Genomic DNA, 10,021 nt, shown 5'->3' on the forward strand with positions numbered 1-10,021 from the left:
ATGAACATCCCCTGTCCCCAGGGGCGTAACTTTAGGGGATGCAGAGGTTGCGGTGGCACTTGGGCCCAAGAGGTTTAGGGGGCCCTTATGGTGTCACTTTCCCATATGAGAAGACTATTACTATGCACCATACATTATAGTCAGGGGCCGGTACAGACTTAGCACTGGGGCCCATCAGCTTCTACTTACGGCGCTGTCTGTCCCCATCACTGGGAGTTTTACATGTATATTTCTGTATTTGTGTCCCCTCAGTGGTTTGGGTCGTGTCTTATAGATACAAGTTTTCAGTTCAGCACAGATTCTAAGTTTCTTTATTGTTTTACAAAGTTATTACATTGTACAAGACATTAACCACAAGATGATGTGTGATACGATCTGTCCAGGGTTTACAGGATGAATCTCCATGACTCTTCTTAGTTGTTGATGATTTTCTGTAAAGGAAGAGACACAAGTGAGAAACCAGAGCAGGATCGTATCTAAGCAGCAATACCCCCCGCAGTACCCCTGGCCCCCCGTAGAGGGCGGACACTCACATTGTTTATCCAATCTATGTAGGCGGACACGCGGGTGAAGACGGTGGGCTTCTTCTCATAGTTACAGCTGATACCAGAGCCAAAGCTGACAATACCGTGCACCTGCCAGGGTCCACCGGCAACCTGACAGTTCAGAGGACCCCCAGAGTCTCCCTGCAGAGCAACATTCACGTGTTATAATCTGTATTAGTAATAATCTGTACTAGTTATAATCTGTACTAGTAATAATCTGTACTGGATACAATTTATTATAAGGTGCACACTATTGGGTCGCTGCGGTCACAGTGCAGCCGCGACACCAAACTGGCGGAAACACTTCATAAATACACATGAAGCAGATTGATAAATCCGGCTCAGGGTGTTCCATATTATCTACACATTCTACTCAAATTACCAGGTTGTATATCGTATGGATACAAAATGTCCAACTTCGACCCCAGAGCTGCAGTCACAATACTGATGGGTGGTAGCTGACGTTTAATACAGGATGTAACTCGGGATCAGTACAGGATAAGTAATGTCATGTATGTACACAGTGACTGCACCAGCAGCAGAATAGTGAGTGCAGCTCTGGAGTATAATACAGGATGTAACTCAGGATCAGTACAGGATAAGTAATGTCATGTATGTACACAGTGACTGCACCAGCAGCAGAATAGTGAGTGCAGCTCTGGAGTATAATACAGGATGTAACTCAGGATCAGTACAGGATAAGTAATGTCATGTATGTACACAGTGACTGCACCAGCAGCAGAATAGTGAGTGCAGCTCTGGGGTATAATACAGGATGTAACTCAGGATCAGTACAGGATAAGTAATGTCATGTATGTACACAGTGTCTGCACCAGCAGCAGAATAGTGAGTGCAGCTCTGGGGTATAATACAGGATGTAACTCAGGATCAGTACAGGATAAGTAATGTCATGTATGTACACAGTGACTGCACCAGCAGCAGAATAGTGAGTGCAGCTCTGGAGTATAATACAGGATGTAACTCAGGATCAGTACAGGATAAGTAATGTCATGTATGTACACAGTGTCTGCACCAGCAGCAGAATAGTGAGTGCAGCTCTGGGGTATAATACAGGATGTAACTCAGGATCAGTACAGGATAAGTAATGTCATGTATGTACACAGTGACTGCACCAGCAGCAGAATAGTGAGTGCAGCTCTGGAGTATAATACAGGATGTAACTCAGGATCAGTACAGGATAAGTAATGTCATGTATGTACACAGTGACTGCACCAGCAGCAGAATAGTGAGTGCAGCTCTGGGGTATAATACAGGATGTAACTCAGGATCAGTACAGGATAAGTAATGTCATGTATGTACACAGTGTCTGCACCAGCAGCAGAATAGTGAGTGCAGCTCTGGGGTATAATACAGGATGTAACTCAGGATCAGTACAGGATAAGTAATGTCATGTATGTACACAGTGACTGCACCAGCAGCAGAATAGTGAGTGCAGCTCTGGAGTATAATACAGGATATAACTCAGGATCAGTACAGGATAAGTAATGTCATGTATGTACACAGTGACTGCACCAGCAGCAGAATAGTGAGTGCAGCTCTGGTGTATAATACAGGATGTAACTCAGGATCAGTACAGGATAAGTAATGTCATGTATGTACACAGTGACTGCACCAGCAGCAGAATAGTGAGTGCAGCTCTGGTGTATAATACAGGATGTAACTCAGGATCAGTACAGGATAAGTAATGTCATGTATGTACACAGTGACTGCACCAGCAGCAGAATAGTGAGTGCAGCTCTGGAGTATAATACAGGATATAACTCAGGATCAGTACAGGATAAGTAATGTCATGTATGTACACAGTGACTGCACCAGCAGCAGAATAGTGAGTGCAGCTCTGGTGTATAATACAGGATGTAACTCAGGATCAGTACAGGATAAGTAATGTCATGTATGTACACAGTGACTGCACCAGCAGCAGAATAGTGAGTGCAGCTTTGGGGTATAATACAGGATGTAACTCGGGATCAGTACAGGGTAAGTAATGTCATGTATGTACACAGTGACTGCACCAGCAGCAGAATAGTGAGTGCAGCTCTGGAGTATAATACAGGATGGTACTCAGGATCAGTACAGGATAAGTAATGTCATGTATGTACACATAGACTGCAAAAGCAGCAGAATAGTGAGTGCAGCTCTGGAGTATAATACAGGATGTAACTCAGGATCAGTACAGGATAAGTAATGTCATGTATGTACACAGTGACTGCACCAGCAGCAGAATAGTGAGTGCAGCTCTGGAGTATAATACAGGATAAGTAATGTGATGTATTTTCCTTACATTACATCCGGACACGATTCCGTCCCCTCCGGCGCAGACCATGGTTTGTCTCACTTGGAAGCCCCACCAGTCAGACTTGCTGCAGGTAGCGTGATCAACCACGGGGAGAAGAGCCTGCTGGAGAGTGTCAGCGATGGGTCCATTGGCTGAAGAACAGGAAATACATAATAATAGTAAGTAAATTACTATAGTTGAAGACTCCCGGACAATGACATGATACATATGAGGCACATAGAGAAACGCTGTAAAGTTCTTGTTTTCATTCTCTGCACAGAAATGTCATGATGCAGGGCTCCCCCTACTGGACGAAAACTATAAGGACTTTTTGAAAAGTTGCATTTAATAACTAGGATTAAATAGGATTTGATGAATTTTCCTAATTGTACCCAGTCTATGGAGCGGTTACTTACTGTACAGACGTCCCCATCCGGTGACGTAGCAGGGGAAGTCGTTTGCCAGGAGGGCGCCATCAGATGGCAGGCAGGCGGGCTGCACAGTCTTGCTTCTCACTACGGGTTGGGACAGCTTGATGAGGGCGATGTCATTACTGAGACAGAAGCAGAAGTGGAGCTTTAGACCCTTTTCTTGTTGGGGGGGCCAGGGATGCATGTCCTCACCAGGGTCTGATGTACTTACAGGATAAAGAAGGAGTTCCAGTTCTCGTGGACAATGATCTTCTCAGGAGTGATGGCTTCGGATCCTTCCTCCTCTTCCAGCAGGTTGTGCTTTCCGACAAAGACTCTGTAGACGCGGGTGGAGCTGGGGGGGGGGGGACAAGAGATATGATAGGGTCAGAGGTCAGAGATCAGGGCACGACCCTGGTATTGTATGAGGACAGTACCTGATACAGTGGGCAGCGGTCAGCACCCAGGTGTCAGAGATCAGGGTGCCCCCGCATGTGTGTGCCCAGTTGCCGGTGCTCGCCAGGTACTGCAGAGAGATCTAGAGAGAAGGAGAAAACATCACATAATGGAGGTTTTTTCTTTCAGTTTTTCTCTTCATATTCGATACCCGGCTCAGGGTCCGTACCTGCCATGGCCAGCTGTGTGCGCGCGCATCAATGCCATTCACCACCCGGGTCAGGATGGGCTGCACAGCCGGAACACCACAGCCGTAGGCTGCAACAAAAACAATACATATCCATCAAAAATCCTGTGGTGACAACCTAGAGGACAATCACCCAGCTTTTCTACCATCCTGAATGTCAGATCCTTCCTAATATTTAGCAAGAAAGCCTTGGACAACTAGACCTGTCTGGGAAAGCTGGGTGCCTCTATCACCCAGCTTTTATAGGACTTTTACATGCACATCACTCAGCTTTTCTACCATCTTGAATGTCAAATCCTTCCGATTATTTAGCAAGAAAGTCCTGGACAACTAGACCGGTCTGGGAAAGCTGGGTGTCTCTATCAACTGCCAACCCATGGGGCACCTCTATCACCCAGCTTTTATAGGACTTTTACATGCTTTTCATCCATACTTGATGGCAAATTCTTACTATTTGCTTCGTGACTAGACCTTTCTAGAAAAGCTGGGTGACAACCGATAGGGCGCTTATATATATATATATATATATATATATATATATATATATATATACATATACGTAGGGAAAGTCCAAAACAGCACATCAAAGAAACAGCAGTGGTGGGTGCAGGCACCAGGCTTTAGGTCCTCCAGAGGTAGGTAATTGAAAATAGGCAGCACTCCAAGGTATTCAGTGAAAAAGCGGTGTTCTTTATTCCATGTTAGAGTACATTAAAGTACATAAGCAGCGAAGTTTCGGCTCCCTGGAGCCAAAACGTCGCTGCTTATGTACTTTAATGTACTCTAACATGGAATAAAGAACACCGCTTTTTCACTGAATACCTTGGAGTGCTGCCTATTTTCAATTACCTATATATATATCACCCAGCTTGCACCCTTACGGCATAACTGGGTGCATCTTTAAAAGCTGGGTGAAAACCTGAAGGGAGCTTATATGGCCATCACTCTGCTTTTCTACTGTCCTGAATGGCAAATCCATTCTGTTATTTAAGAACCCACCCCATACCGCACAACCAGGCCTACCTGTCCAACTTTTCTGGTGCCCTGAATGGCAAATCCATCCCGATATTTCTGTGACACATTACTTAGTGTATAACTGGGTGCACCTGGGAAAGATGGGTTTTAGCCATAAAAACCGCCCTATTGATTAGCACCCAGGTTTCCGAGGTGCACCACCCAGCTTTTCTACTATCCTGAATGGCAAATCTACCTCAAATGCACCTCCTGTTGTGTAAATGCCCTTTTGGAAAAGCTGGGTGAAAACCTTTAGGGATATATGGGCATCATTCTTTTACTGCCCTGAATGGTAAATCCATTGCATTATTTAGCAACACACCCCATATTGCATAACCAGGCCCACCTGGAAAAGCTGGGTGACAATATCTAGGACACTTATATGCCTGTTACTCAGCTTTTCTATCCTCCGAAATGAGAAATCCATCTTGTTATTAAGTAACGCAAACCTCATTGTTCGGGAAAGCTGGGTACCAGCCTATAGGGCGCTGCTTATATCCCAACTGGAGGGTATAGAAGACAAAGAGTTGTCATTACCGTAAGCCAGGCACAGAGCGAGGACCACAAGCTTCATCATGTTGACGTGTGAGGTCCTCCCAGAGCCAGGTAACCCCTTATATGTAGAGGCACCCTGGCTCCCTGCCACCCAGGAGATAGGTGCAGCCAATGAGACCCATCCACCCTGCTCCTGGAGGACGTTGACCGCAGAATCCCTACATTACAGCCAGACGAGATAAGGACCTGTTTACCTTGGAAGACTGAATCCGCCACAACTTACACGGACAGATGTGCGGACAACGAAATATTCACAGGCCGAGGCCTCAACCGCAACTCTAATGATCCATAGGCATCCGTAGGGTTATGTATAAGGATGGTTCTGTCTCTGGCTAGTCATGTGATGCTGTGCGGAGGCATCATGGGATTAACAGCAGAAGAGTCAGCAGCCTTTTAAGAATTACAGTGCAAATATCAAGTGTAGTAACTATAAAGAACAGTCAACTGCAATAGGATGGAGACCTTTACACTGGACGTCTCCTTTGATTCTCCTTTAAAGAGAACCTATCATCAGATTTTACCCCAATAACCTACCAGCCCCCTCAAGTAGGGGATAAAATGTCCTTTCTAAAATTTTTAGAAATCTGCCCCATTTACCTATATAAAAATCTCCTCCAGGATCATGTGATAATGAGCAAAGAAGAGACACATTTTGCCTGAGATGAGTCAGGTTAAGAGGCTGTCACTTCAGATGCCCCAGTCTTCGATTCTGTAGCACCTAGAAACATGCTGCTGGTGTCATATTAAGGATGAGAAACTCATCTTTCAGATCAGGGACTTGTGATTCATTCGTCTACAAGGGTGATGTCACACATGCCGTTTTTAGGCCGTTTTTGAGACGTTTTTAGTTAGTGCGTTTTCAGATCGAAAAAAAATGCATGCGTTTTTGTTCGGTTTTCCGAAATTGCGCAGTTAAAAATGGACAAAAACGCATGCGTTTTTTCTAAAAAAAATGGCTGCGTTTTTTACGATCTAAAAACAGGCCAAAAACGGCCTTAAAACGCCATGTGTGACATCACCACAAAACTATATAATACAGTTCTAGTACAAAAAAACATAATAAACACCCTAAGGGCTTTATTTTCTTTGTACCTGAAATAGTTAAAGGAGATTGGAGCAGGGAGGACCTGGAAAAGAAACTAATCCAACTAATTGGATTAATAAATCCAAAGGTTATTGGATTTATTAACTTAAAGGGAACCTGTCATCAGCAATTAGCCTTATAAACCACTACCAGAATATTGTAAAACAGTGTAACACCCTCTAGTTTATGTTTCTTTCATGGTCCACTATTGGTGGCATCATCCAGAAAATCAAATTTGGAGTGAGATGTAAATTGGTTGTATAAAGTCACGAAGGAGGAGAGTTTACACTGAAGTCAAGGTCGGAGCTCTGAACGCCTCCTCCTCTGTGATTGACATCATTCAGCGCACTTCAGGAGATCTAGTGAGTGATGTCTCTGGATGCAGGACCATCAATTACAGTGAAAGGGGCTTTCTGAGGAAGAGAGAGCTTGACTTCAGCGTTATAATCTCCGCCTCCTTGACTTTTATACAACCAGTTCGCATCTCACATCAAAGTTGATTTTGTGGATCAGACCAACACACTGGGTCATAAAAGAAACATGATCTGCAAGGTATTCAACTGCTTGGCAACATACTAATAATGGTTTATTTGTTCAATTTCTGCTGACGGGTTCCCTCTAACACATTATAATCCAGTTGGGCTCAATATACATTTTGAGATTAAAAGTGAAATGGAGCCTTCCAAGGAGCGTCCTCCATGACCAGTCTCACCGCTATTCCCAAACCTTCTATTGTTTCCCCCTCCTTTTAGGTGTTGTAGTTGGGAGGCTAAATAGTAAATCCACGGGTTGGGAATGGCCAAGCCCCCGTCATCTTTTAACACGTTGCAATGTTTTCCCTTCTACAATGAGGATCAAAATGTCTTACCTAGTTTTCGGAAATATTTCAGGGGTCTCCAGATTGGGGTGTTATGTAGCAAGTGCAGCTATTGGGGCATTAAAATCATTTTAATCAAATTACTTTGTCCTAACTGGGATATTGGAAGCTCACACCACACACATGGAGCGCCCTAAGATTGGGGGAATGTTGAGGGTCGTATATTCTGTAGGGTTTCTGGAAATGACCACCACCAAATATTTGAAGCTCTGAGCACATTTTATTTGCGTCTCCTCTAAAAGTTGGATTCCGGGAGCAGATCACCCGGCATTTAATTAATAATTCCTAAGGATTAATTTAATAATATTCATAGCAGGTTCCAGTGATGACCCCACATGTCCCAGATATAGCCGCATGTCACCACGTACCAAGAGATGTATCCTCCATCTCCCCCCTACGAAAGCCACCAAATCCGGCGAGTGCCTAATCAGCAGGGGAGATAGGCTTTATCCCTAAAGTTCACTTCGGGGAGTCCCAGTTACCTCCATACGGAACTACCCCTTCATCAGAGCTAAAATACTCTTTCACTTTAGCTGGAATAATTCCCCTACTAACTGCTACCAGAATGGGCTGACCTTCCAAAATCCCTAATCAGGGGTGCCCCCTGTCACCACAACAAGTAGTGAGTGATCCCTTCTAGCCAAATACTGAACCTCCCCTACATAGGGGAGCAGCAGATCTGAGCCCATTGCTAAATCAATACAGGAAAGGAAACCGGTGCGAAAAATTAGTTTTTCACAATTTTGTGCTGGGATTATCAATAAAGCTTCATTACAGACACCTTACAGCTGATCATTGCAGCCTGGGACTATAGTAACATCCAGAGAGGTCACCAGAGGTCACAGGGGGCAGTTTGTAACTAGGGGTTGTCTGCAAGTCGGGTGTCCTAAAATCAAGGACCGCCTGTATTGTCTAACCCCTGTATTCCTGTAGTTCTACACATCCAATATAGGGAAAACACTGTAGTGGGGGCCAACTCCAGTGCGGGGAATCGGCCACAAAGAACCATACTGGTGAACGGGGCAGGAGGGGGACATAGATTGCACCAATAATGCACTGAACCTCATCAATGGCGCTTTGCAAGCAGAGCAGATGGTTCTAGTTTCTCATGGGAGCCAATCAGATTAGTTCCCATGGGCAAATAGAACAGTTTTACCCCAGACGCTTCTGATAAATCTCCCCCAATGTCTCTGTCCTTGAAATAAAGGAGCCTAATCAGAACCGGCCCTGGAGCGCCTCCGGGTGGTTGAGACCCTATCGATTTGCCCCTCAAGTCTCCTTCAGCCGGATTTTACTGCATCCTTGCCCTCTGTTTTTTCAGGGACACCATCTATGTGCACGTGTTTCTTCAGGGTCTGCGCATGTTATTTCTTCGAAGTCTAAATTCCAGATCATCCGTTTTAGATATGAGCGTCTGTGTGACGGTAACAACGCTTTCCATATCCCTCAGGATGTCAGGCAGGACTGTCCCGCGCAAAAAGCTGAAGCCGGGCCACAAAGTCAGTCAGGCAACTTTTGGCGCAGCGCTCTACCGCCATGTGCCCCAATGAACCACCTCTCCCCAAATTCTCTTGATGGGCACCGCGCCTAGTGATCTTTGAGCTGATCGGAGCCAGCAGTGCGATAGCATGTTCTTGGGAGTCGGTGGAGCAGTTCCGGTGAAAGTCCCCCAAGAAACAGGCCAGATATAATAATAGTAATAATTATTATTTATATAGCGCACACAGATTCGGTCCCTGTCCCCATGAGGTTCACAATCTAATCAACCTACCAGTATGTTTTGAAGTGTGGGAGGAAACCGGAGGATCCGGAAGAAACCCACGCAAACACAGAGAGAACATACAAACTCTTTGCAGATGTTGATCCCGGGTCGGACTTGAACCCAGGACCCCAGCGCTGCAAGGCTTTAGTGCTCATCACTCAGCCACCATGCTGCCCATATCCAGATATGCAGGATTTCACTGTATAGTTTGCAGGAGACAGTCACACATGCGTCTGCTTACATCAGCGCACTAGTAGATGGGATTCTTATCTTTAATATGACACCAGCATCTGTCTAGGTATAATAGAACAGAAGATAGGGGTGTCTGAATTGATGCTACCTCTGCAGCCTCTGAACTTGACTCATCTCAGGTAAATATGACTCTTCTCTGCTCATCTTTTTTTAAAAAAAATTTTTTTTATAGGTAAACAGATGATATTTGACATAAAAGAATTTTAGAATTCTAGAAAGGACATTTCATACCGGAACTAAGGGGGCTGGGAATTTAATGGGGTAAAATCTGGTGACAGGTTCCCTTTAATGAAAGTTACATGGTGTAAACATGTGCCCTATTTTCCTGGCAGGAGCACTAGATACGCTCGCTCTCAAGGATACATCGGCACGTCGCAGGGCCGGGCTTGGTGCAGCAGCTGGGCTTCTTCTCAGTCAATAGAAGTAAAGGGTCAGGTCCTTAAAAAGTCAATTTTACCTTAAAGGGGTCTTCTAGTTCTATGCCACTAGGGCGAGTAACGACACGTAGCCCCTTGTCCACGTCCCACAAGGTTTGTTAGACTAGTCTGATACACTGTAACAAACACACAGGTGACAAGTCATA

At 44.9% G+C, this 10,021-nt stretch overlaps 1 protein-coding gene across 1 annotated transcript; it reads right to left on the reverse strand.

Annotated features, from left to right (window-relative positions):
• Nucleotides 1–288: 288 nt before the first annotated feature.
• On the reverse strand, nucleotides 289–5,590 carry LOC140134682 (chymotrypsin-C-like). Its single transcript, XM_072155166.1, has 8 exons — nucleotides 5,446–5,590; nucleotides 3,877–3,965; nucleotides 3,689–3,789; nucleotides 3,484–3,606; nucleotides 3,258–3,394; nucleotides 2,848–2,993; nucleotides 534–686; nucleotides 289–431 (listed from the first exon to the last, which is right to left on the reverse strand). Exons 1-8 carry the CDS (start codon nucleotides 5,483–5,485, stop codon nucleotides 414–416), a joined length of 807 nt encoding a protein of 268 aa, XP_072011267.1. The 5' UTR covers nucleotides 5,486–5,590; the 3' UTR covers nucleotides 289–413.
• Between the last annotated feature and the right edge of the window lie 4,431 nt (nucleotides 5,591–10,021).

Source organism: Engystomops pustulosus, chromosome 6 (assembly GCF_040894005.1).
Source record: "Engystomops pustulosus chromosome 6, aEngPut4.maternal, whole genome shotgun sequence".
Classification (NCBI taxonomy): domain Eukaryota; kingdom Metazoa; phylum Chordata; class Amphibia; order Anura; family Leptodactylidae; genus Engystomops; species Engystomops pustulosus.

What these genes read in the sequence shown, in the direction of transcription:
- LOC140134682 (XM_072155166.1), bottom strand. Translation starts at nt 5,485, where the DNA reads ATGATGAAGCTTGTGGTCCTCGCTCTGTGCCTGGCTTACG. An exon ending in CACACAGCTGGCCATGGCAG is followed by an intron (nt 3,790 to 3,876) that starts GTACGGACCCTG and finishes CCTTCTCTCTAG; the next exon opens with ATCTCTCTGCAGTACCTGGC. An exon ending in GAATCGTGTCCGGATGTAAT is followed by an intron (nt 687 to 2,847) that starts GTAAGGAAAATA and finishes GTTGCTCTGCAG; the next exon opens with GGAGACTCTGGGGGTCCTCT.